At 43.3% G+C, this 26,681-nt stretch overlaps 3 protein-coding genes, 1 long non-coding RNA gene and 1 pseudogene across 9 annotated transcripts in view; 3 read left to right on the top strand and 2 right to left on the bottom strand.

Moving 5' to 3' along the window:
* mtcl2 (microtubule crosslinking factor 2) overlaps window positions 1-5,581 on the top strand; it is a 42,949-nt gene extending 37,368 nt beyond the window's left edge. Inside the window, exons 22-23 of the mRNA XM_077613489.1 lie at window positions 17-279; window positions 972-5,581. Of these exons, the coding sequence (XP_077469615.1) occupies window positions 17-279; window positions 972-1,118 (410 nt within the window). The 3' untranslated portion in view covers window positions 1,119-5,581. The remainder of the gene's footprint in view (window positions 1-16; window positions 280-971) is intronic.
* Window positions 5,582-6,644: 1,063 nt separating this feature from the next.
* tmem115 (transmembrane protein 115) lies at window positions 6,645-11,493 on the top strand. Its single transcript, XM_077613450.1, has 3 exons — window positions 6,645-7,979; window positions 8,791-9,155; window positions 10,560-11,493. Exons 1-3 carry the CDS (start codon window positions 7,488-7,490, stop codon window positions 10,816-10,818), a joined length of 1,116 nt encoding a protein of 371 aa, XP_077469576.1. The 5' UTR covers window positions 6,645-7,487; the 3' UTR covers window positions 10,819-11,493.
* On the bottom strand, window positions 8,428-15,921 carry LOC144084729 (UDP-glucuronosyltransferase 2B17 pseudogene; annotated as a pseudogene). The gene is made up of 2 exons (XR_013303896.1): window positions 15,792-15,921; window positions 8,428-13,861 (listed from the first exon to the last, which is right to left on the bottom strand). The product of XR_013303896.1 is annotated as a UDP-glucuronosyltransferase 2B17 pseudogene (transcript).
* On the top strand, window positions 14,971-20,783 carry LOC144084749 (uncharacterized). Its single transcript, XR_013303904.1, has 3 exons — window positions 14,971-15,205; window positions 16,881-17,052; window positions 20,512-20,783. It is a non-coding gene; the product is annotated as an uncharacterized LOC144084749 (long non-coding RNA).
* ccm2l (CCM2 like scaffold protein) lies at window positions 16,607-25,579 on the bottom strand. 5 transcript variants are annotated; one of them, XM_077613426.1, is made up of 11 exons: window positions 24,744-25,571; window positions 24,360-24,527; window positions 23,225-23,308; window positions 22,969-23,152; window positions 21,764-22,308; window positions 20,581-20,710; window positions 19,280-19,343; window positions 19,057-19,207; window positions 18,007-18,145; window positions 16,898-17,045; window positions 16,607-16,754 (listed from the first exon to the last, which is right to left on the bottom strand). In XM_077613426.1, exons 1-11 carry the CDS (start codon window positions 24,771-24,773, stop codon window positions 16,622-16,624), a joined length of 1,776 nt encoding a protein of 591 aa, XP_077469552.1. In that variant the 5' UTR covers window positions 24,774-25,571; the 3' UTR covers window positions 16,607-16,621. The 5 variants fall into 5 exon arrangements, with proteins under 5 accessions (XP_077469552.1, XP_077469543.1, XP_077469528.1 ...); XM_077613417.1 differs by having other exon boundaries at window positions 24,360-25,572; XM_077613409.1 differs by having other exon boundaries at window positions 16,621-16,757; window positions 22,969-23,308; window positions 24,744-25,578.
* Between the last annotated feature and the right edge of the window lie 1,102 nt (window positions 25,580-26,681).

Genomic DNA, 26,681 nt, shown 5'->3' with positions numbered 1-26,681 from the left:
ATCAATGTGCGTTCAGGCGCCGGTGTGGCTCGACAGGCTGCTGCCGCGGGGAAACCATCGTGCGCGTCCGACTCGAGCCCTCAGCACCTGGGTGGCCTGGTCCACGACTTTATCCACGTGTGCGGCGCCCGCGGCCGAGGAGAGCGAGTGGCGGGAGGCTCCAACAGCGTGGACGAGCCGGTGGCCGGGGCAGCCTTGGCCGGACTGTGCGGAGGCACCGACCACGTGACCGGGATCGTTAACAAGCGCTTCATGAGACAGCCGGCCGGCGACGAGACGGTCAGTGTGTGCCCGCCATAGAAATACAGTGGTACCTCAACATACGATCTTCGTTCGCTATCGATGGGCTGTTTGCTGTTGTATTCCCTTCAAAATATTCTGAAAATGATGCACACAAATGTCCTCACAATAGGATAAGGCACGACCACTTGCCAACGAGAAGTAGTCTTGAATGAGTGATCGCGGGAGCTAACAGGCTACGGAAGGAATAACCACCTACCCACGTATTGATTGTGGGTAATGACGTTTTATTCTGAGAAAGGGTGCCATTGGCTATCGGTGTTGTGTGCACGAGTATACTTCAGTACCCAGAAAGCCCTCTTTTTGCCCGCGCATGCGCGTTGTGCGTTTCCTGGTCGAAACTCGTCTGAATAAATCGTTCAGTGCTCGTAGATATCTGTTATACACGAAAGAGATGCAGCAAAAAAAGACAGTGTGTTACAATGATTAACAGCCTCTCATGTCATGGCCACCTGGCTTGGTCGCATCTCGAAATTTTGATCGTATCTAGTCACTCAAGCGGTCAGGGTCATACAACAGTTTTGATTTGGTGCATAAACAAGGCGCACCGACCGATTGCGCGCATCGACCATTTTAGAGAAAATTTTGGACTTTTAAGTGTGCCCTATAGGTGTGAAAATACGGTACGTTTTGCTTTTTGCACGGTTGAATAACTGGTTTGCCCGTTTCAGGACGGAGCCTGCGACTGCACGACCCCATCCCACTGCCCAGGCCGACCTTCTCGAGGCCCTCGCGGTTCGCCGGGACACTGCAAACACCGGTCGCAGGAGTGGACGCAGGCCTCCGCCGAGGAGAAGGCCGACATTTCGACCGAGTGACGAGGCGGCGACGGGCACTGCGCTCACTTGCACGGCTTACTTAACCCACCGCTCGCTGTAAGTTAGCCCACCAAGTTAGCACACGTGTTCAGCCTGGCTGATAACGAAACTATATTTTGAAGAACTAACCTTTATTTTTGTCGGTTGTCGGTAAACACTCAAATATGGAGGGCGAGGAGTGCCAAAATGAAATCGACGTGCACACATATCTGATTTTCAGGGACGGTTGTCACGACTGTGACATCTTTTCAAAAGCTAGCATTAGCTTAACTCGGTCACAGATTTTTTTGGTGTGGTCGTAAAAGATGGAAATTAAAATTTGATCAAGGCGTTTGACGGCAATTGGCGTCCAGTCGCTTGTGGCTCCTCCCAGTTAAGGTGGATTGGACGTCCAGTGCCGTCTATGGCAGTTAAGCTACATGAAGCAAAATAAAAATGATAATTCTGGAGCAAAATAAACTTATTTGATTTTTTAAAATATTTTTTTAATATATATTCATTTGTTTGAATTTATTTTTGAAGTTGACATTTTTTAACGTTTTCATTTATAATTCTTTCTATTTTTGTCGTTCGTTTTTTAAATTTGCATTTTATTTTTTTAGGATTATTTTTTATTTATTGCTATTTATTTTTTTCTTCCCAAATTAAAATTAATACAATTTATTTCATTTATTTTATTTAATATATTCTATTAAAAAGGGTGTCAATAACTTGAAATAATTAAATGAGGACCGCAAAATATTCTCCTAGTGGGCCTTAATTGGCCCCTGGGCCGTGGTTTCAAGACCCCTGCCCTACAGGAATGTCTATCATAAAAAGAATAAAATAAAATACTCAAAATTCATGCAAGAAAGGGTGATTAAATGTTTTCATAAATGTAATATCGGTACTTAATTAAATAAATAAATGAACAAATTCAACTTTTAAGAAAAAAAATCAAAAATCTTAATGTGAAAGTATTGAAATAAATATGTAGTATTTTTAAAAAACATAATGGAGCATTTAATAATTATTCACTCAATTCTGTTTGTATTTGCCTACTTTGAGCACTCCTGGTCCTCCATAATTCAACTCCAGGATAAACTACACATGAATAATGTTAATTGAAAAAAGAGATTTTTTTAATTATACTTAGTATAATTAAGTCATTCCTTCTTTTAAAATTAACAAGCTTAGGCTCGTAATAAACGAGAATGAGATTAATTTATTGGACTGTCATCTTTTTAGTTGTTTTCACTCTTATTTTCATATGAATAATGAATGCTACGACCCCCCCCCAAAAAAAAAACTAAAAACTGCACGTATTGTTTTCCATCGTTAAAATCTTTTGACAATTAAAGTGCCTGCTAATTGACGATGGATTTTGCGTTCAAACGAACCCAACAGGCCTTTCATTTTCACGACAATGATTGTTTTTTTTCTCATTTTCAGAAAACAAACAACAACAAAATGGTTTACAGCAGGGGTGTTAAACCTGCGCCCCGGGGGCCAAAAGTGGCCCACGGGTTTGTTCTGCCGGACGTACACTTTGTAGCTCACTCATACTGTTCGTACAGAAGAATTAAATGCTTTCATTTTTTTCGACAGTGCCATCAATGGCAGCCAATGAGTTAATAGGAATCCTTAAAATGTCGCAAGACCAACTGGAAGCCCCAAAAATCGTCAGGAAACGACAAACGGACAAGAAGCATCCCAGAAAGTCCCTCCAAATCAGTAGGAAATGATCCAAAATATACTGTAAGTAAATTAGTAAGCAAGTAAAAGTACAGTAAGTAAAAGTACTGTAAGTACCCTAAAATGACAAACAATAAACTCATTGCCTGCTATTGACATCAATTCGTTTAAACTGGCGGCCAGTAAGTTCACTTTTTTGGCCCAAAAATAAACTGGTCCGACCCACATGAGATCTAGTTTAAGATATTAATGTGGTCCGCGAACCAAACTGAGTTTGACACCCCTGGTTTACAGTAAAATCATAAAGTCTAGTTTACATTTTTACCAATGTTATAAATGGAAATACATTTTTATATTGAAATATTTTATTGCATACATTTGTGGTAATTAGGGCGCTATGATGCGACTTGGTTGTTTTTAGCACATCTACGGTGAACCACGAGTGCCAAAAAGTAGTAATTCATCACAAAACATTTTTTTTTTTATGTTTGACCAAATAGCATCATTTTAGTATTTATTTATCCAAACATTTCAATATTTAAATTTGGTGTTTATTCTTAATGAATGAATGTTCAAATGTCTATTTATCCAGATTGTGATGATGAAAAAAGCAAGACACAAAACATTTTAATAGATTATTAAATTCAATGGAAATGAAAATAATTTACCGTATTTTCACGACTATTCGGCGCATCGTATTTTTAGCCGCAGTGTCAATAACGAGTGCTATTTCTGTATTTTAAACACACAAAGGACGCACCGTTTTTATAGACGCAGCCAGGCATGGCATATATATATTATTTATGGATGATTATCGAACCGTAATAGCGCTGTCCACGGAAGCAGCCCCAGACGCTATTTCCGGTGCGCAGTGACTGCTGGGATATATAGTCCTTTTGTCAATACACCCAGGTTGACGGCTGTGATAACTTTGCACTAATAGTATCAATATACTGCAACGGCGAACACACTAATTTGGTGCTACATGCACCAAATGCACACTAAACCCGCACGCTAAAAACACGTTTTTAAAAAGGCAACGGAAGCAAAACTGAGTTCGGTTGTACTTTATTTAGCCATTTTACATCTTACTCACGTCATCATCACCCACAAAACCATCAAAGTCCTCATTTTCTGTGTCCCAATTGAACAATTGTCCATCGAAAACGCTGAGTTTAATACGTTCGTCCAGGCGGCCACAATTCATTCACAAATGGTAGCTAGCTAGTAGCTAGCTAGTAGCTAGCGTAACTATTCCAAGGCTGTCTTCCATGGTTCGCAACTGTGTTGATGCAGATCGCCAGGCCACAATCTATTCGCAAATAATAGCTAGCTAGTAGCTAGCGTAAATATTCCAAGGCTGTCTTCCATGCTTCGCAACTGTGTTGATGCCGATCGCCAGGCCACAATCCATTGGGTGTATTTACAAAAAAACTATATATCCCAGCAGTCACTGCGCACTACTTTATCTACGGGAAAATAGTAGAGTCGGGGGCTGCTTGCCGTAGTTGTCCTATCGACTGATTTATTTTATTTTATCGTGATAACAATTTTAGTATTGGTCCATATATAAAGCGCACTGGATTATAAGGCGCCCTGTCTATTTTGGGGCAAATTTAAGACTTTTATGTGCGCCTTATAGTCGTGAAAATACGGTAATCCACTTTTTCAATTTCAGTACAAACAGAAAAAAATAAATATCAAGGAAAACATTGTTTTTGGTGCAATTTAATATGAAGAATGAAAGCAATAACGTTTTATTGGGCCATTACACGCAAAAACATCTCAGTTAGAATTTTTGTCAACCATTTCAGGGAAGTCAAATTACCTGTAAATGAATAAATAAATACTGAAATAATAACTTTCATTCATTTGTGTACATTCATATTTACATTTTTGGCACTTGTGGGCCTCCATAAAGACCTCATTTATGTATTTACACTAAAATTGCTGTCGTGAGATTGTTGGCATTAAAAATTGTCAAAAAAGGTCATTGCGGACCAAAAGCACATTTTATTACACACACAAAAAAATGTAAATAATATTCTTAGCTTTCTTCTCACTGCTTTTACTCTCTTCTGAAAAATAGTACTTGGGTTATTGTAGTAAATATGCACCATTGTTCCAGTGCATCATTTCTATCTTTCTCAAGAATTAAAGAGTTTTTCTTTACAAAATATTTGCCAATAATTGTTCTATCCCCTGAAAAAAAAGTCATCCTTTTTAATTCCATTAACAAAATATGCTTTTCACGCGTGTCACATTTACAGACGTGCAGAAACTACCTAAAATGTTTGTCTTTTTGTCACATCTCTTTGCAAAATGTACTTTATTTGCACATTCATACGTTTTTTAGCACTAGCTAATGTTTAGGGCTAAATACCAAGTGTCTGTAAATTAGCTAGAGATAATACAATGACTATGCTTGACTTTTTTTGTAAAAAGGAAAATGCAATGAAAGTTACATTTAAAAAAAAAAAATCAAGATAATGTAGTTTTTGGTGGATTCTTTTATTGGCGTTTTTAAGGAAAGCTGAATGTCAACGGCTAAACGAAATAGTTGGCTGTGAAAATATGTAGCTCTCTGCCTTTTCTGACCACACTTGAGCATTTTCTGTACATGTCTGCCAATTTTAAAGTGAACTGAAAAACACACAAAAAAATAACTTACATTAGTTATCCCAAATGGCTTTTTAATGTTCCTTCCCCCAAATCAATGTAGTTTGTAAAATATTCTAACTGCCCGCTGTGTTTTGTCATAGAATTCACAAATAAATGTTTGAATTTTCTTCAAGTTTTATCTTTCTTGAACTCTGAATTCTGCCAAAATGTTCCTGGCAAAGATGAAATCATCTTTTTTTTTTTAATATCATGATTTTTTTCTTATTCTGGAAGTCTGTTGAATGTGATCATTTTGCAGCCTATTATTTAAATGGTAGATAAAAGCACACGTAATTAAATACTATTTTATCAATTGACAATCTATAAATATGTTATCTTGGTTAGAAGGAGGAAAAAGTGGAAAAAAGAAGGCTAGCCAATTTCTCCTTTGCTAGCATACACGATTAGCAGGAGAGCTAAGCTAATTTACTCATGTGCTACAATTCTGTAGGCTTAATATAAAATAGGATCAAACTTTATACCAAACAACACAAAACATTAATACCAGCCTGAACTTTAAATTTTATTTACACCGATATTAAATTGACAATGTATAAATATGTTATCTTGGTTAGAAGGAGGAAAAAGTGGAAAAAAGAAGGCCAGCCAATTTCTCCTTTGCTAGCACACATGATTAGCAGGAGAGCTAAGCTAATTTACTCATGTGGTACAATGGCACTTTCTGTAAACTTTATATAAAATAGTATCAAACTTTATACCAAACAACACAAGTTTTAGAGGAGTTTACTCATTTAGTGTAACCTTTAGCAGATGTGCATAAAGGTCGTTAAGCATGATTGCAGTATGCATAAATGTAGTACAAAAAAATAAAAATAAATAAAAACATGATATCTGAACAGGCATTAAACAACTGTACCGGTCCAACACTAAAATATACAGTGATTCTTACTTGAATTTTTAAATATTAAACCTCTGCTCATTCACTTCCTTTATACTCCTAGCTTGTTTAAAATAAAATACAACGGAACGCGCATATAAATGGCTTATTTCCTTGATATTTTATGAGCAAATATATTACCGAATGTCCAATATTGTTTATGTATTGTGTATTTTTGTATTAGTGTCTTGTTGTTTACAATAATAGGAGTTGGCTAATCAAGTTTCTGACAGCCTCCATTTGTGAGTGTAAACCCGAAGAAAAGGCACTGAAACCGGGGGGCGTAATACCAAATTTCACCAGGGAAAGGAAGCACTACGCCATCGCAGTGTCTCCTCTGCCGGAAATTCAAAACAAGTTCCGTGACTTGACGCTTTTTCTTCTGGTGCGGCTGACCGTCGTCTCGTCACTCGGCGCAGGCTTGTTGCTGACTCAGGCCGGTCGTGTGACAGCAGGGTTTCCATAGCTAATATTTGTATTTCCACCAAAATTTGGAGGACAAATGCGATTTAAATGGACGCAAAAGCCACACCTTGACATACAATTAGCCGTTGGATTAACATTGTCCGCTGAGGCTGCTTGTCAAACGTGTCCGATGTTGTTTTGAACGTCGCGAAGGCCTGTTGCTGGTTACGAATCCTCGGGTGTGAGTAGTCTGTTCCCCCCGGTAAATGGCGCCGAGAGCGGCGGGTTAGCGGAACTGGAGAGTTTTCACTCGAAAGGGTTGTCTGGTCTCCGAACCGAACTAATGGGTTGTTTTGTGCTCGTCCATGGCGGGCGCCTATCATTTCACGGTTAGCTTGCTAGCTAACACTAGCTACACTGCGTCGGGAAGCTAATTAATCAAAATATAGTACGAATTTGAATACTCGAGACGCTGCCTTTTATTCATATCGAAACACGTTAAGCTTATTGCGGGGTTTGTGGCGTATTCGTCCCCTGAACGAAGCTAAGACGTAATAATACCCTTTTATGGTTTATTTGAATTGCAGTGACCAGGAATTGGAAGTCTCGGCTAATTCGACGGCGTCGTTCTAGGTTCTCCCCCGAAAGAAATGCGGCTTTCGACCGTACGTGGCGCCTCGTGTGTCACTTTTCTGGCTTGCCGTTAGCCTCAAGCGACTCCACGTTCCAATATGAATCGTTATCTACCCGTGGCAAGACAGCATTTCCTGGCTGCGTTAGCTAGCACTAGCGTGGTCGTGAAAGCCATTAGCGCTCTGGTAGTGGTCCTCTATCTACTCTCCTGGGCATTGGACACCACCTATGCGTTGGGGGTCACTCCGGGGTACTTGTTCCCCCCTAACTTTTGGGTTTGGACACTGCTCAGCCATGGGGTCGTGGAGGAACACGCGTGGGGCGTGTTGGCCAACGTGGGGACTGTCATGTCCTGTGGGCGCCTCCTGGAACCTCTGTGGGGCGCCCTGGAACTGCTGATCTTTTTCGTGGTGGTCAACGTATCGGCAGGCCTTTTGGCAGGACTCTCCTATCTACTCACCTACGTGGCCACCTTCAACCTGGAGTACCTGTTTGCCATCCGCGTCCATGGAGCTGCTGGCTTTCTGGGGGGCGTCCTGGTGGCGCTGAAGCAGACCATGGGGGATACCACGGTCCTCCGAGTTCCGCAGGTGATGCTCGCGATGTTCGGTGGGAGTCTGGAAGGGAGTGTTGGTGTTTTTGCTTTCATTTTGGGGGAGGCTAACCAGTGACCGAGACGATCCGGGTTAGATTAGATTATGGGTAAAATGATATCGGTTTGACAAAAAAAAACGTACTTAAAAATATCCCGTACAAAAGTTTTTATACGGTATAGACCAGGGGTGTCAGACTTGGGTTGATTCGTGGGCCGCGTTAACGTCAACTCGGTTTCATGTGGGCCGGACCATTTTAGATATAATATTTAGATTTTTTTAAATAAATGGATTAAAAGCCCTGAATATTCAGTTTTTTATAGATCTAAAACAATGTTTATTTTAGCTTTTTTAAATATATTTTTTAGATTTTACAAATTGATTTTTGAACTAAAACAGGAAAAAAATGATTAAAAAATTACAATTATTGATTTAAAAGGGGGAAAATCAGGAAATTTAATATTTAATTTAATATACATTTATACTCTTCATTTTAATTTGATCCTAAAACAGAAAGTCAGCACTCATGATTCACTTTCCCGGGCCACACAAAATGATGTGGCGGGCCAGATTTGGCCCCCGGGCCGGCACTTTGACACAAATGGTATAGACAATATGAAATGGTCAAAAAAAATTATGGAAAAAATTTGACATGTGTGCAGTGATACCTCGTTTATGGCGGTTAATACATTCCAAGACCTGCACCAATAGGGGACAAGGAGGGTTTCTTCAGAAAATAGAAGCAATTCATTTTAAAAGGTTCTAGTTTTCCCCCTAAGAATGAAAGCCTCTCTTCCCGGACCTCCAGGTGCGTCTGAAAGCAGCTCCGGCTTTGCTTCTCCTCTTCCTGTCCTTGTTGCGCCTGTCGGGTCTGCTGGAGAGCTCCGCCCCCTTGGCCGCCTACACTTACGGCGCCCTGTCCGGCTGGGTGTACCTGCGCTTCTACCAGAGACACAGCCGGGGCCGTGGCGACATGTCGGACCACTTCGCCTTCGCCAGTTTCTTCCCGGAGGCGCTGCAGCCGGCGGTGGCGTTGCTAGCGGCGCTGGTCCACGCTGCCCTAGTCAAGGTCAAGGTGTGCAGGAAGATGGTCAAGCGCTATGACGTGGGCGCGCCTTCCGCTATCACCATCAGCCTGCCCGGGACCGACCCGCAAGATGCAGAAAGGAGGAGGTGAGTTTTGAGGGGATGGAAGGCGGAGTTAGATCGATTTGTGTGCTTTTTTTTCACCATTGATACCAATTACCGTATTTTCTCGCATATACAGTGGTACCTCGACATACGATCTTAATCCGTTCCGGGACTGAGATCGTATGTCGAGCTTTTCGTAACTCGAGCGAACGTTTCCCATTGAAATGAACTAAAAACAGATTAATTTGTTCCAACCCTCTGAAAAAACACCAAAAACTGGATATTGGATTGGAAAAAATGTTTTATTTCTTCTAATTTGCCATCTATTAACAAAGTAACACAACTAGTGGTTTAATAGTAATAAAATGTGTTTAATAGAAGTAAAATTAGACGCATTTCACGGAGGGTAGAGACAGCGACGTACACGTGGGGGTTCGGGGGGACTTTATCCACGGCAACAACGCACTCATAAAGGAACAAACATATTTAAATTAACTTGGATTAATATATAGAGACACACTCAAACATACGTTTAATGTAACTTTACACAAAACTGAATTCTAATTTTGTTTTAATCTTTTTTTACCTTCGTTCTGGCCGTGTTAGCTGTTTGCCATGCCTCCACCCTCACGTTCGCTATCGATGGGCTGTTTGCTGTTGTACTATTCCCTTCAAAATATTCCGAAAATGATGCACACAAATGTCCTCACAATACGATAATGCACGACCACTTGCCAACGAGAAGTAGTCTTGAATGAGTGATCGCGGGAGCTAACAGGCTAAGGAAGGAATAACAGCCTACCCACGTATTGATTGTGGGTAATGAAGTTTTATTCCGGGAAAGGGTGCCATTGGCTATCAGTGTTGTGTGCACGAGTATACTTCATTACCCAGAAAGCCCTCTTTTTGCCCACACATGCGCGTTGTGCATTTCCTAGTTGATGCGTAGGAGAAACTCGTCTGAATAAATCGTTCAGTGCTCGTAGATATCGGTTATACACGAAAGAGATGCGGCAAAATAAGACAGTGCGCTACAATGATAAACAGCCTCATGTCATGGCCACCTGGGTTGGTCGCATCTCGAAATTCTGATCGTATCTAGGGCGAATTATTCGATCGAAATTGTCATCCTACCTCGAGCATGTCGTAGGTAGAGCTGATCGTAGGTCGAGGTACCACTGTATGCCGTATTTGAACTTCATTGGGTTTGAGTTAGATTTTTTTAGAATAATATTCACCTACCATGACATTTTCAGACCCCTCCCTGATTTCCAAGTGGGAGAACGTGCAATAAAGCAGGCTGTTCCAATACTTCTTGAACTGACTGCGTACATATTTCAGCACACTAGAAATAATTTCACTTCGTTCTACCTTAAAAGACAAAGTGCAGGTTTTCTCATGCTCGGCATTGGCAGTTAAGTTGGAAAATGTCTCTCCTCCTGGCAGACAACTGGCCCTGAAGGCTCTCAACGAGCGTCTAAAACGAGTGGAGGACCAGTCGGCCTGGCCCAGCATGGAAGACGAGGAGGACGAGGACGCGGACGAGATCCGAACCGACACGCAACCTCTCCTTCGGCGCGATTCTCCTTCCTCGGCCAACCAGGCGCCGCTCTCCTCCGGGCTGTCCGCCTCGGGCGGCAAAGTGGCGCAAGCCGACCCGGAATCCAGCATCATCAGCTTCGAGGACGCGTCCTCGAGATCTTAACCCACTCGGGACCGACCGGCGTTCGGCGCGGGAAGGCGCCCGACCGACTTTTGAGGGGAAAGGGCGCGTCCGAGCTGGCCGAGAGAACTTGAGACGGAGAATTCCACTCGACTGAAGAACCAGGTGGGAGACATGCTTTTGGGGTTTCAACGTGAAGTGGAAAAACCGCAAATTTCCCAGGCGGACCACGTCCCCCCTGCTTCAAATCGGTTCGCCACTTGACAATTTTTCGTGCAGTTTTTGGCTTCACTCTTCTGATTTGTCTCCTATTTAGGTTTTCTCAAGTCAACATGTGTCCTATTTGACTCCCCTTTATCCTTAGTTTGCTATAACTTATTATTCTAGTTCCTGCTGCACTTGGGCGGACAAATGAAACGCGTGGGTCGCCATTGGCGGCGATGGCTGGACACGAATGCTCGCCGCCGGCCTTCCCACTTTAAACGGATTGCACGTCTACCGTGGTCAGTCCAAAGCCAGTCCCTGCAAATTCATACATATGATTTTGTATACTGAGTTTGCCCCACGGAAGGGCTCCGTACCCCAGATTCCAATCCGTGCTAAGTGAGGTGAAGAGATTTTCATAAAGATAAACATTTCTTTGGTGGGTTATTAATGTTAGATGTTCAAGTGAAAAGAACAGCTTCTGAAAAACATAATAAAAATGGGCAAAGTCAATTTTTTTTGCTGAATTATTTTAAACACGCAGCAGAATTGGGGAGCATGAGGAAACTCCAAGGCGCGAGTGGTTAGTGCGTCGGCCTCACAGCTTTGGGGTCATGGGTTCAAATCCAGGTCACGTCCACCTGTATGGAGTTTGAATGTTTTCCCCGGGCCTGCGTGGGTTTCCTCCGGGTACTCTGGTTCCCTCCCACATTCCAAAGACATGCATGGTAGGCTGATTAGACACTCTAAATTGCCCCTAGGTATGGGTGTGTGTGCATGATTGTCCATCTCCTTGGTTCCAGCACCCCCTGCGACCCTAATGTGGATAAAGCGGTTCAGAAAATGAGATGAGATGGAAACTCCAAAACTAGCCTCATTTACACTAACAATTTTACAAACATTTAATTAAAAAAATGCTGAAATTCTGCTTTCAACTGGATGTAGACATACCTCAAAAACCGCAAATGTAACCAAAAATCTCAAAAACATTGGTAATATGGGTGTACGCTGCCTACTAGCTGGGATAGGCTCCGGCACCCCATAAGGATAAGGGGCGCAGAAAATGAATCAACTTAAAAAGCCAAGCAGATCTGCCCCAAAAAAATTAGCAGTACTAAAGAAACGTGACCTGCATTCTAAAATCATTGCAGATGTCTGAATTTTTTTTCAGAAAATGATTGTCATGTGTTCACAGAACTCACAAAATTCTAGTTTGAGCATTTTTCATCGTGTGTGAATGAGCTCCAAAGTCAGCGGGTCGTGTCTTTGATGCCCGCGTTCTACTGACTCTTTGATTTCAATCTAGAATGCTTAGGCTTGATGAGGATCCTCCAAAGACATCTGCAGGAAAGCCAAATTCCAGCGACCATCACAAAAGAGCAAAGCGCCAGGAAAGCGACAACGTCCACAGAATGGTAGGCGTACCACGGCAACTTATAGGACTCTGTGCGCAGGTGCGCCGCGCCGCTGTGCCTGGCGACGTACTCCACCCAGAAGACGGCGGAATCGAGCGCTCCCACGGCTCGGTCGCGGTGAAGTCGGGAAAGCGCCGCCATGTTCCGCTTGTAGGGTTTCCGGGGATCCAGAATATTCTCCAGGGAATCCCCGAAAGATTCCACCTCTAACGCCGTCACGTCGACGACTTCGCCGACGCCGCGGGCCTTTATCCTCACCATGTTGTCGTGCTGGTCGAAGAGTAGCGGGATCCCCAGAACGGGGACGCCGTGGTAGATGGCCTCGTATAAGCCGTTCGTCCCCCCGTGGGTTACGAAGACCTTGGTCTTGGGGTGACCCAGGATGTCATTCTGGGGCAGCCAGTCCACCAGTAGCGTGTTGTTCCCTAGACCGGCGGGTTGCTTGCCGGTATGTCTCCACAGGACCTTCTGGGGGATCCTGGCCAAAGCCGAGGCGAGGATCCGGGATATCTCTGGTCCCGGGTCTCCGAGCAGAGTCCCGAAAGTCACGACGGCCACGCCGTGTTCCCCGGAACTCTGGACAAAGTCCTCCAGATCCGCCGGCAGAGGACGGGGCGGCTTCGTCTGAAACCCGCCGACGTAGACCACGTTGGGCATCGTGGGTCGAGGGAACTCCAAGGTAAAGTCCAACCGGATCAGCCACAGGTCGGCCCCCTGCAGGAGAGACGCGGCGCTGACGTTACCGCCGAAATAGCGGTCGCACACGGCCTGGTAAGGCGGATTGGACACAAAGTGGTACATGTAAAGCAGAGCCAGGTTGTAGATGACGTTCTTCAGCCTTTGGGAGAAGTCCATCCTGTCCGAGAACTGGGAGAACAGTTGGGGGACGTAAGACCAAGGCGAGGGGGCGATCAAAGAGTGCGCCTCCCCCCTGAAATGAAGCCGGACATTGAGGACCGTCGGGAGGTCCAGATAATGAGCCAGAAGCAGTCCACCCGGAACGGCCGGGTCGATCAAGCAAACATCGAAATGACTTTCTTTCAGTTGCCTGATCAGAGTTTGGTTCTCCAACATGCTGACTATCAAGTTGGCCACGGCCACCTGGCTGTCCCCGACAAAACCGAAAAGGTTCCTGTAGAACTCCACAAATCCCCAAAGCGAACCCACGTGTCGCTGGTTCTGGATGGACCTGGCTACGAAGGAGGACATGGCGTCCTGGCTCTCCATACCGTGCGACCCCGGCGGAATGACGGTGATGGAGTGGAAGTAGGGTGACTTCTCCGGTACGTACCAGCTGGTGGACGTCCGCAGAACGGTGATTTCGTGGCCTCGAGCGTGAAGCGCCTGCAGGAGGATTTCCATGTTGAGCCAGTGGCTTCCTTCAAAGGGGTAGACCAGAATTTTTCCAGCCCGACACGTTGAAAGCAACACCAGCGGCACTGCCAGACTCAGGTATGGCACCATTGCTAAAAACGGAAAGAATACAGTCAAAAATTTCTAAAAATGCACTTATCAAACCAGCATTTCCATTTGTTGTATTGGCAGTGGCTCCGTAGCCGCTGTCAAATAGCCTATATGGCTATTTAGCCGGTAAGAATACTGTGTGGGGTAAATAGTAAGACATTACATTTTATAAGGTTTATTTCCTTAATGTGATAATTGATAAGGACCTTTATATAAAGATAACTAGGCCTACTCAACTTTTATGGCATACATTTATTAACAAAATCACACAAACATTAATGGTAAGAGTATTATGTTATCTCACAGAAGTCTACATAGTCCATTGACACCAACAGATAGTCTACATGAAAGTAACACCTCTAAGTGTTAATACAAAGTGAGTAGAAACAGCTATAGGCAAAATCAACCCATTTCGGGAATTGAAATTTGGCAAAAATTTCAATAATTCTTAACAAATACTCACAATATTTGGCAGTTATTGTTTATTTTATAAGTGGTAAACTTCCCACCAAATTTGATAAAGATCAGATGGACAGTTTTTTTTTCTCCTGTTCACCCTATTAGCATGCAATTGATAGATCTTAACATTAGTTGAATAGGGATTTAATGACTATTATTTAACATTGAGTGAATAGGGGATTTTCTAAACCATTCAACCAATCTTATTGAAATTTAATGTGTTATTGCCACTTATAAAATAAACAATAACTGCCAAATATTGACTATTGCTTTAGAAATGGGATAAATATTGCCAAATTTCAAATCTCATAATGGATTTACTTTGCCTATAGTCTACATTAAAGTAGTAACCCTGTGTTTTGATGACTCAAAGACAAATCAGGGCAATATTAATATAATGCTGAGATAGTGTACTGTTATTTAATAAAAGTTGTGAAAATATGAAAGGAGGGTAAGGGTTTACTATATAAATAAATAAGATATACTGTCACACCGGCCAAATAGCCATATGGGGCCATATAGGCTATTTGGCCGGTTACCGGCTACGGAGCCACTGCCTTTTGTATTCACCACGGCTCAAAAGGTGCCCCCCTCCCAACTTATTTTGGTTTGGTCCGGACCAAACAGGGCAGTTGTACGCCAGAAGAAAGTGGAAAAAAAAATACAACCCAGAAAATAAAACGTCGTTTAAAAATCGGACAAAACCAATGAGACACTCGAGATAACAACAATAGTTAAGACTTTTGTTTTGAGTTTCTTAGTGTTAAGTTGTTATCGTGTTTTTTTCTTGTTCCTGTGATTGGCCATTAATTTCACCTGTTGAATCGGGCTGTATAGTTTCTCGATTTTAATACGTCTTACATTCGACTCCTTCGGTTGTTGCCAAGGTAAGGATTTATTTTATTTATAATACATTTGGAAAAAATATCAATAGAAGCGAATTTAAAGTGCTTTACATCACGTGAAAAGGAATTTACAAGACATAACAGTAGAACAACGCTACTTATATAATTGGAAATCAGGATTTTTTAGAGGATAGAATTGGGTAAAAAATGGTTTTCAAAACCTTATTTATTTTGAGGCATTAACTGATTGACGGTAATTGACATTCATTCAATTTATCTTGTCTGCTACTCCAAACAAATATTATCCAGAATGCATTTCAACCCGCGGCTAGCGGAGCGTGCCAACTCTTTCAATAACGGAGGGGTGTCCAACCAGAATAAGAATTAAAATGAGAAAACGTTTTTATTTACAACTGCAATCGCTCTTCGTCATTTTTACTGCTTTGAATGCTGCAAACTGATCCATTTTGCTTTTTGTACATTTGACTAAATTATACATTTAGCTTTGAGTTTATAAACCAAGGCAAACATAACTCGCAGATTCATAATACTACTAATTCATATTCATATAGCGAATGAAAAAATGATCAGATTCCCACTAGAGGTGAAATATGAAGCAGATCCTCACCTGAGTTCTTTTTAAGAAAATATTCCTGAGCGTGCTGTTATCACGTCATTTGCCTTCTTATCGTTCCGTCTCCAAATGCAAGTTAATATTCAACTTTTCAACTTTACTGCCTGTTCGCTCAAAATCCTCAAAAACAACAATGACACCAATCACCGTCGGTATAAACACAACAAAATTAAAATGACCAACACCCAAAAATGATCAATCAGGAGAAATGAAAGCAAAGATCAAACCATGCACAACTCCCATTGAAATGAGCAAGAATGGTTAAGAACAAAATTATAATTGTATTCATTTATTTTATTAGTATTTAGCGCCACACAGTGTTTCAAACGTGTAGTGAAAATTTTAGAGTCACCTCTTTTGTGGCACATTTATTACAATATTTAGCAACTTCATTTTTTTCTGATTGAGTGCTAAACCGTAAAATTTAACGTAAAGTTTAATTCCTAAATCTCTGAACTAAATCAGGACAACGACCAGTGACCGGAAGTAGCAAAATAAAAGCCAGAAGGCCTCATTGTTCGACACTGAAACCCATTCAACGGAGCTCCCCCGGCTTTTATTTTATTACTTTCCGTCGCCGGTTGTTTGAATTTGTATTTTGACTAAATACGTACTTAGTTAAGAGATTTATATTCAGCATTTACATTTACCGTTTAAATTGAACATTTAAATTTACCATTTAAAGAAAACACTTATTTAGAAATAATAGAAATATTGTTAAAAAAACGGAGACTCAAATTACCACACCACTATTTGAATCACTGTGGCGGTAAATTTGACAAAATGTTGCCGTCTTTTAAACCTTTTCCGAAAATCTCGGTGAATCACAAATAGTAGTCCTCCTCCTCAATATCGTCATGCGCGTCGCCAAAACCAAGCGCCTGGATATCGTGCGTGATATCGCCGATCCGCCGGTTGAACTCTTGAGATCCCGACATCAGAGAGCCGCTGTCGTATCTGCTGGCCAATAATAAAAACACAAGTTGTCAAATCCCAGTAGTCTACGGTGAGCGTAAAGCAACATTTTACAGAGCAGCGTGCCCATCCAAACCATTGTTTTGAATGGTAATTTTCCACCACCAGATGGCGACTTGACGTACTCTCTCATGGCGGTGGCCGACGTGTTGCTCATGCTGCGTTTGATACGTCCGAAGCTGTCGGTCAAGATGCCGCCCTCGCGGATCCCGATGCTTTCCAGGAAGCTCTCGAACTCGCCCACGTCGTTGTCGGGGATGAACGGACGCATGCCTGCAAGGTAAACCGTGATTATTGTAAATGGTAGAGCAAGGGTGTCAGACTCGGGTTGGTTCGCGGGCCGCTTTAACGTCAACTTGATTTCATGTGGGCCGGACCATTTTAGTAATAATATTTATATATATTTTTTATAAATGGATTAAAAGAACTGGATTAAAAACCCTGAATATTCAGTTTTTTATAGATCGAAAACAATGTTTACTTTAGCTTTTTATATATATATATTTTTATATTTTACAAAATGATTTTTGAACTAAAAACACAGAAAAAATGGATTAAAAAATGACAATTATTGATTTAAAAGGGGGAAAATCAGGAAATGTAATATACATCTATACTCTTCATTTTAATTTAATCCTAAAACAGAAAGTCGGCACTCATGATTTACTTTCCCGGGCCACACAAAATGATGCGGCGGGCCAGATTTGGCCCCCGGGCCGCCACTTTGACAGGCGTGGTAGAGGGTGATGCCTCAAAATCAACAGGAAGTGACGGGGAATTACCCCAAAATTTGCTTAGAGCCAATCCCATCTGACTTAGGGCCAGAGGGGGGCACACCCTGAATTGGTGGCCAGCCAATCGCAGGGCACAAGGACACAAACAACCTAGGGGCAATTTAGAGTGTCCAATCAGCCTACCATGCATGTCTATGGAATGTGGGAGGAAACCGGAGTACCCGGAGAAAACCCACGCAGACCTGGGAGAACATAAAAACTCCACACAAGAAGAAATGAACCAAAATCTTTAGGAAGTGGGCAAAATCAACAGGAAATGACGGGAAATGCTCCAGAATCAATAGAAAGTGAGCCAGAAATGTTGCCAAATCTTCAGGAAGTGACCCAGAAATGATGTCAAACCTACAGGAAGTAGTTTCTCCAGAACTTTTTTTGTTTCTAAAAAAAATTGTAGGTGAAGGTAGCGCAGTAAATGTGTGTGGTTTGCTTTGGATTCTGACCCAGTAAAAGAAACTTGCGATTGTCTCCGTATAAGTGCAGCAGCTGGCAACAGAAGTGGCCGATGTTGGAGGCCAGCCGGTATTCTCGCAGGAACGTGGCAAAATGTTGCAACTCCGCGGCGCTCAGCTTGTTCCGCAACTACAAAAGTCACAACAGCACATTTTCAGAGGCAACCACAAATTCATTTACCATATTTTCACGACTATATGGCGCATCGCATTTAAAGCCGCAGTGTCAGTAACGAGTGCTATTTCTGTATTTGACACACACAAAGGACGCACCGTTTTTATAGACGCAGCCAGGCATGGCAAAACATTCACCAGCTTAAACATACACCAGCTTAAACATACACGCTACACCCACACGCTAAAAACACGTTTTTAAAAAGGCAACGGAAGCAAAACTGAGTTTGGTTGTACTTTATTTAGCCATTTTACAACGTACTCACGTCATCATCACCCACAAATCCATCAAAGTCCTCATTTTCTGTGTCCAAATTGAACAATTGTCCAAATGAGTCATCAAAAACGCAGAGTTTTATACGTTCGTCCAGGCGGCCACAATTCATTCGCAAATAGTAGCTAGCCTAACTAGGATGGTGTACCCTATCAACTGATTTATTTTATTTTATCGTGATAACAATTTTAGTATTGGTCCATATATAACGCGCACTGGATTATAAGGCGCCCTGTCTATTTTGGAGGAAATTTAAGACTTTTAAGTGCGCCTTATAGTCGTGAAAATACGGTACAAGTTTTAAGGGTCATTTCCTGTTTATTTTGAGTCACTTCTCATCCAATTTTTGGAATGCTTCCTGTTCAGTGACCAAAATCCAACAGGAACCGACCTGTAAATGCCCCAAAAGCAGAAGGATGTGCCCCAGAAATCCCCTAAAATCAACATAAATTTACAGTAATCTCTTTAATATGGCGCCTTCAACTATCGTGGCTTCACTACATGGGAGATTTTTTTTCTGGGGAATTTTTTTAATTAATTTTTTGTGTGTAAGTTCATAAAAAAAGTGAGAAAACAGAAAGAGCGCCCCCTACCGTGATCATGTAATCCTGCATGAGCGCCAGGGTGGGGTTGCTCTCTCCCGCGTCATTGGCTGACGTCAAACTGCGACGCGAGTCGCGCGGGGACGAACTCTCGCTGTACGTCTCGCTGTAGTAGATCTCAAACGCGTCCTGAGATCCGTCGCTAGCCGAGATGCAAAACCAAAGGAAGTGAACGCAAAAGGTCAAAACAGCTCGCCAAAAAAAAACGGCTTACTATGAGCTGCAGCAGCTAAACTCGGGCTCATATCCGAAAGACTCGTCGGTCAGGCAGCTGTCACCTGTGCGCAAAGCAAAAAGGTGAAAAATTAGCATTTTGTTTTTACATTCATTTTCCACGGAAAATAAATGTAAAAACAAAATCCTCGGAAGGGGTGCTGGAGCCTATCCCAGCCAACTAAGGGCACCAGGCGGGGTATACCCTAAAATGGTGGCCGGCCAATTGCAGGGCACAAGGAGACAAAAGGCCAATCATGCACACACTCACACCTAGTGACAATCTAGAGCACAGGTGTCAAAGTGGCGGTGCGGGGGCCAAATCTGGCCCGCCACATCATTTTGTGTGGCCCGGGAAAGTAAATCATGAGTGCCGACTTTCTGTTTTAGGATCAAATTAAAATGAAGAGTATAGATGTATATTACATTTCCTAATTTTCCCCCATTTAAATCAATAATTGTATTTTTTTAATCCATTTTTTCTGTGTTTTTAGTTCAAAAATCATTTCGTAAAATCTGAAAATATATAAAAATATTTTCTGTTTTCCACTATAATATGGAACATAATGATTAAGAGATGTTCCTTTACTAAGAAAAAAAAGCTCAAATAAACATTGTTTTAGATCTATAAAAAATGAATAGTTAGGGCTTTTGATCCAGTTCTTTTAATCCATTTATATAAAAAAAATCTAAATATTAAATCTAAAATGGTCTGGCCCACATGAAACCGAGTTGTCGTTAACGCGGCCCGCGAACCAACCCAAGTCTGACACCCTTGATCTAGTGTCCATGTCTTTGGGATGTGGGAGTACCCGGAGAAAACCCACAGAAACTTCACACAGGAAAGTCCTGACCTGGGATTGAACCCTCAATCTCAGAATTCTGAGGCCAACGTGCTAACCACTCCCTCACCAGGTTATTTATAAAGATTTGAAAAGCGGCTCCGCATTTTCTATCCAATCACACCATTTTAATATCATCAAATCAAGATGTGTAAAACAGTTTTGCCCCCCCAAAAAGTACATTTCTCCTTTAGCCTCACCGTTTTGAGATCGAGGCTTTCAATCCCAGATTCGGCCCTTCGTGTGTGATGTTTTTGTGGGTTTTCTCCGGGTACCTGGCTTTCTCCCACATCCCCAAAACATGCACGCTAGGCTAATTGTAGGCTAAATTATCCCTTGTGTCTCCTTGTCCCCAAATATTGGCTGGCCCCCGCCTGGTGCCCGTGGTTAGCTGGGATAGGCTCCAGCACCCCCCACGACCCTGGCGAGGATAATAAATGAGTAAATTTTCTCAACCCACTCCTTTGCAACCAGTAGCGGTGTGGCATGGTGTGATGAAATCCCGCTCTGTCCACGCACTCGATGGTCTGGTGGCCATAGATGATCTGGAACATCTGGCAGATCAAGGAACAGTACTCCTCGGCGGCATCCTGCCTGCGCCACATTCAGGGAGACCCGAGACGGTGAGGAGAGGAGCGCGAGCGAGTGAGTGGGCGGGGCCACGGCGTAACCGGACGTTTCGTCGAAAGCCGTTTGGTCCCCGGACGTTTGGTCGACCGGACGTTTGGTCGACCGGACGTTTGTAGAACGGACGTTTGGTCGACCGGACGTTTGGTAGAACGGACGTTTGGTCGCCGGGTTCGCTCGCTTTACTGTTGATATTTTGATATTAGATATTTAGATATTTAACTCACTCTCTCTCATGATTATAATTTTGAGAGCTGGTTTCAACAGTAACAACATGGCTACCAAACGTCCGTTCAACCAAACGTCCGGTCGACCAAACGTCCGGTCGACCAAACGTCCGGTCGACCAAACGTCCGGTCGACCAAACGTCCGGTCGACCAAACGTCCGGTCGACCAAACGTCCGGTCGACCAAACGTCCGGTCGACCAAACGTCCGGTCGACCAAACGTCCGGTCGACCAAACGTCCGGTCGACCAAACGTCCGGTCGACCAAACGTCCGGTCGACCAAACGTCAGGTCGACCAAACGTCCGTTCTACCAAACGTCCGTTCTACCAAACGTCCGGTCGACCAAACGTCCGGTCGACCAAACGTCCGGTCGACCAAACGTCCGTTCGACCAAACGTCCGGTCGACCAAACGTCCGTTCTACCAAACGTCCGTTCTACCAAACGTCCGGTCGACCAAACGTCCGGTCGACCAAACGTCCGGTCGACCAAACGTCCGTTCGACCAAACGTCCGTTCGACCAAACGTCCGTTCTACCAAACGTCCGTTCTACCAAACGTCCGTTCTACCAAACGTCCATTCTACCAAACGTCCGGTCGACCAAACGTCCGGTCGACCAAACGTCCGGTCGACCAAACGTCCGGTCGACCAAACGTCCGGTCGACCAAACGTCCGGTCGACCAAACGTCCGTTCGACCAAACGTCCGTTCGACCAAACGTCCGGTGGACCAAACGTCTTTCGACGAAACGTCCGAGTACCGGGCCACGGGTGTCCCGGCGCGACTCCCCACCCGGTTGTCCACGGCCAGGATCACCAGGTTGCAGTAGGCGTCGGGACAGGGCGTGGGCTCCAACGGGTTGTGGTTGCGCCTCTCCCAGCTCCCGTAGCTCTTTCCCCGCTCCCAGCTCCCGGTGCAGGCCTGCCGGCGCTCCCAGCTTCCGGCGCCGCCGCCGCCCCCGTGGCGGCGTTCCCAGCTGCCTCCGCCGCCGCTGGGCCTGGGTCTGCGGCTCTCCCAACTGCCGCCCGTCTTCCTGCCGACTTGCCTCCTCTCCCAGCTGCCGCCCGCTGGCTTCCGCTCTAGACTGCCACCACCACCGCCGCCGCCGCCCCCTCCGACCCCTCCGCCTCGCTCGGCGTTCTGGTTCTTTTCGGGGTTGCTCCTGGACAGCGAGGGTCGCCAGTCCACACCGCAAATGGTGTGCCGTCGCTCCATGGTACCCCCCGTGGGTCGGGGGTCGGCGTCGGGGCTCATGGTTTGACGCCTGCCGTCCGTGCCCGACGTTTTCTTCCGATCCAGGGTGACGTCCCCGGCCACCACCGTGTCCACGTTCAGACCTGTCAATGGAGACAAAAATGGCGGCGCCGACACACGCGGCCTCAAACGCGGCTCAGACTCGTCCGGAGCGGCAACGATGGACAATTTCCGTGTGCGGTCGATTGGTCGCCGGTCGATTGGTCGCCGTCTTTTGGTCGCCGGTCTTTTGGTCCCCCTGTACGCGACAACGGGCGACCAAAAGACCGGCGACCAAAAGACGGCGACCAAAAGACCGGCGACCAAAAGACCGACGACCAAAAGACCGACGACCAAAAGACCGGCGACAAAACAAGGTAAAACAACACGGTCTACGCATCAATAAAAGCCAACAATGGCCATGAGCAGTTTCACTGAGCCCACGTGTGAGTGTAGAAGAGTTTGTATGTACATGCGCTGTCCCTTTAAGAAGCTACGTCAGTCAGGGTCTTAACAAGTTCTCCAACAAAAAACTATAAAAGTCCAGGAAATTTGGAGCTTTTCTTTAGCCTAATAATTACTAGGGCATTAAGTATGACTAAATAGTAAATTGCAGTTTGTATTTAGGGAATTTGAGCAACGATTTAAAATTTAAATGGTAATGATCAATAACCTTCCGGGTGACCAAAAGACCGGCGACCAATCGACCGTGTACCACAATTTCGGTCTCGGATGAATCGCCGTCGCCCTTGTGACCTCCTGACCTGTTTTGAGGACCAGCAGGTGGAGCGCGTCGTCTCTTAGGTAGGAAGCGGCAGCGATCTCGTGCGTAGGAATCCTCATCAGCAGCTTCTCATTGTCTCGCCAGGTGAGAAGCAGGCATCGAGCGGACAGACTCAAGATGCAGTCCTGTTCCACGCCGGTCTTGGACGGGAGAACCCGCAACTGCTGCTCGACGAGACGCCGGCACGCTGGCGTTACGCCGCGATCGCGAGCAATTGTACGAGTGGGACGACTCACCCTGGCGGTGTCCAGTAGTTGAAGCAGCTCGTCTCGACTGGACGGGTTGAGAGAAACCGACACCCAGGTCAGGTGACCCAGAAACTGGTGGCAAAAGTCACAAGTCGTTCAGATTTAAGGGAAACGCAATGGATCCAAAGCAAGTTGGTGCAATGAAGGGTAGCGCGAAGAAAAGGATTTTAGGAAGAAATAAGTCTCAGGCCCGGAACGCATTGAGCTCGTATCTCAAGGTACCACTGTACTAAGGTTTTTTTTTGGACTGGATTGGATTGGATAACTTTATTCATCCCGTGCTCGGGAAATTTCATTGTGACAGTAGCAAGAAAAGGCATAGGTTTAAGTTAGACAGTAGAGTCGCAAAGCCAACAGAACAACAAATCAAAATCACAAAGTACAAAGCAAAGCAAAGTAAATGGGATCATTAAGAATCACCAAATCAAATTATTAAGACAAAAAAGCAGCAAAAACACAAAACGAGCAAGAGTGGACGGAGCTACCGCCACCGGCTGCCACTTGAACTGCGCCATTTTGGTTGCGGTAGCAAAAACGGATACAGACTTTCTTTAAAAAAATGACCATTTAGTGTAAGGGTTTTTTTTCTTTAAAAAAGACCATGTTGAGCAAGGGTGTCAGACTCGAGTTGGTTCGCGGGCCGTTTCAACGTCAACTTGATTTCACGTGGACCGGACCATTTTAGATATAATATTTAGATTTTTTTTTAAATTAAAAAACCTGGATTAAAAGCCCTTTTTCATAGATCTAAAACAATGTTTATTTTAGCTTTTTTTAAATATATTTTTAGATTTTAAAAATGATTTTTGAACTAAAAGCACAGAAAAAATTGATTAAAAAATTACAATTATTGATTTAAAAGGTGGAAAAATCAGGAAATTAAATATACATCTATACTCTTCATTTTAATTTGATCCTAAAACAGAAAGTCGGCACTCACGATTTACTCTCCCAGGCCACACAAAATGATGCGGCGGGCCAGATTTGGCCCCCGGACCGCCACTTTGACACGTGATGTAGAGTAAGACTTTTTCTTCAAAAACGACCATTTATAATAAGGCTTTCTTCAATAAAAAAAGACCATTTATACAAAAACGACATAAAAATGGACATCTAATCTGACCTTGACCTCCTTCTCAACGTAGTCGAAGATGAGTCGTTCCGGGTGGATGAGGAAATCGGGAGCGTAGAGGGGGACGGTGTGCAGGGGACGGCGATAAACGCTGCCTCGCTCCACCGGCCTGCGACTGGCTTTGGACCAGACCAGACGCTTGATAGGTGAGGCGAAACCCTTGGCAGGCACACAAACCTCAAACATACATTTCCTGACCATTTCGTCTAAGATCTTGTTTTCTAGGCATTTTTTCCCAAAGTTCCAAACCAGACCATATATTCAGTTTTCTTTTAACCTGAGACCACTTCCAAATGGTCTCTGAGTCTACGGATGTATAAAATCAGTCTTTCGGAAGCAATTTGTGGAAGGAATCATGAAGAAATGTCAACCCACCTTTTTGGATTTCTTGGGTTCATAATCCATTGTTGCTCAGCTGGGTTTGCTCACTTTTCCCAAAACCAGTTGGAGGAATGATCCGAATCCACTTCTCGAGATTTTTGGTCTGTGCCTCTGATCTAATGGCGTTGTCACACACACCCACACAAGAAGAGACGGCAGGAAGCAAAGGAAGGCCACTTCCTGTCCAGAAGGAAACTCCACCAAGGCCTGATAAGGCCTGTTATCGTTCCAGAGGTGGCGAGTAATGCATTACTTTTACTCCATTACATTTACTTGAGTGACTTTTTGAGGAAAATTCACTTCTTACAGTAGTTTCATAATTCAAAAAGTGAACCAACCACCCAACCAAACCCCTTAGCGCATGGGCCTCACAGTGAGGGACCTGGGTTCAAATCCAGGTTGGTCCACCTTGCGAAGTTTGCAGGTTCTCCCTGGGGTTGAGTGGGTTTCCTCTGGGTACTCCGGTTTCCTCCCACATTCGGGGGGATTATGACTCGATGCAAAACGAGTAGCTAGATGAGGAGACTCGTTGTTTTTATCGTGTGGTGAGGCGCAATGCGAAATTGAAAGTGAGTCAGTAAGTCCCGAAAAAGGGGATTCCGCTGACATTTTTAAGACAAAGGTTCAAGAGGAATTTCCATTTGTCCAATAAAAATATAACATTTTTTAGGGGAAAAAAATGAAACGGTCATTTTTCATTTTGATTTAAAAAATGTTTAAAGAAAAAAAAATCACTAAACACAATTTATCTTAAAATGATATTTAAGTGTTTTTATTTAGAATTAGTTTTTTATTTCCTTTGCCAAAATGTGCTTTTTAAATTAGTTGTTATATTCTGTTTTGTTATTAATTATTTTTTCTTATTACTATTATTTTCATTGTCTAGACCACATGTGTCAAAGTGGTGGCCTGGGGGCCAAATCTGGCCCGCCGCATCATTTCGTGCGGCCCGGGAAAGTAAATCATGAATGCCGACATTCTGTTTTAGGATCAAATTAAAATGGAGAGTATAGATGTATATTACATTTCCTGATTTTCCCCCTTTTAAATCAATAATTGTAATTTTTTAATCCATTTTTTTCTGTGTTTTTAGTTCAAAAATCATTTTGTAAAATCTAAAAATATATTTAAAAAAGCTAAAATAAACATTGTTTTACAGCTATAAAAACTGAATATTCTGGGATTTTAATCCAGTTCTTTTAATGCATTTATAAAAAAATCTAAATATTATATCTAAAATGGTCCGGCCCACGTGAAATCAAGTTGACGTTAAAGCGGCCCGCGAACCAACCCGAGTCTGACACCCCTGCCCTAGGGCCATCATACCTGGCAACTTATACGTTTTTCCTGTATTTTATGTTTTTTTTTATAATTTCAAATTGTGTATGCCTCATAACACATTTTGTATGTTTTTTTGTAAAACCAATCTCATTTATCCACTTTGAATTATGGGTAAATTTGGACAGATAACAGCTTTTGTATGTTTTTTTGTAAAACTAATCTCATTTTATCCACTAATTTTGGACAGAAATAATCACCGCCAGTAGTTTTTTTTTGTGTGTGTGGGTGCTCAAAATGGGATTTTTGAACAGGTTCGAGTTGAAAATGAAGATGAGTGAATGGGAAAATGAACATTTTGATCTGCATAATTCCCATTTAGCGGGAATGAATGACTTTTATTTTTAATTGTATTTGCCTAAGCGTTTAATTGAGATTTTCACGAACGTAAGGACCGTACTGCATTGATGACCACATCAACAACCAATCAGAATGCCAATTGATAGCCACGTAATAAACATTGGAGTCGGGCTGATGCAAAAAAAAAAATTGGGGAACCTCCCTTTCCGATCCATGGGAATTAGGGAATCCCTTTCACGAAAAAAACAATCACCTGACAACCATTTACGCTAAAATCACACATAAACGCCGGAA

This window comes from Stigmatopora argus, chromosome 1 (genome assembly GCF_051989625.1).
Source record: "Stigmatopora argus isolate UIUO_Sarg chromosome 1, RoL_Sarg_1.0, whole genome shotgun sequence".
Taxonomy (NCBI): domain Eukaryota; kingdom Metazoa; phylum Chordata; class Actinopteri; order Syngnathiformes; family Syngnathidae; genus Stigmatopora; species Stigmatopora argus.
This window is presented reverse-complemented; position numbering and strand designations above follow the sequence as displayed.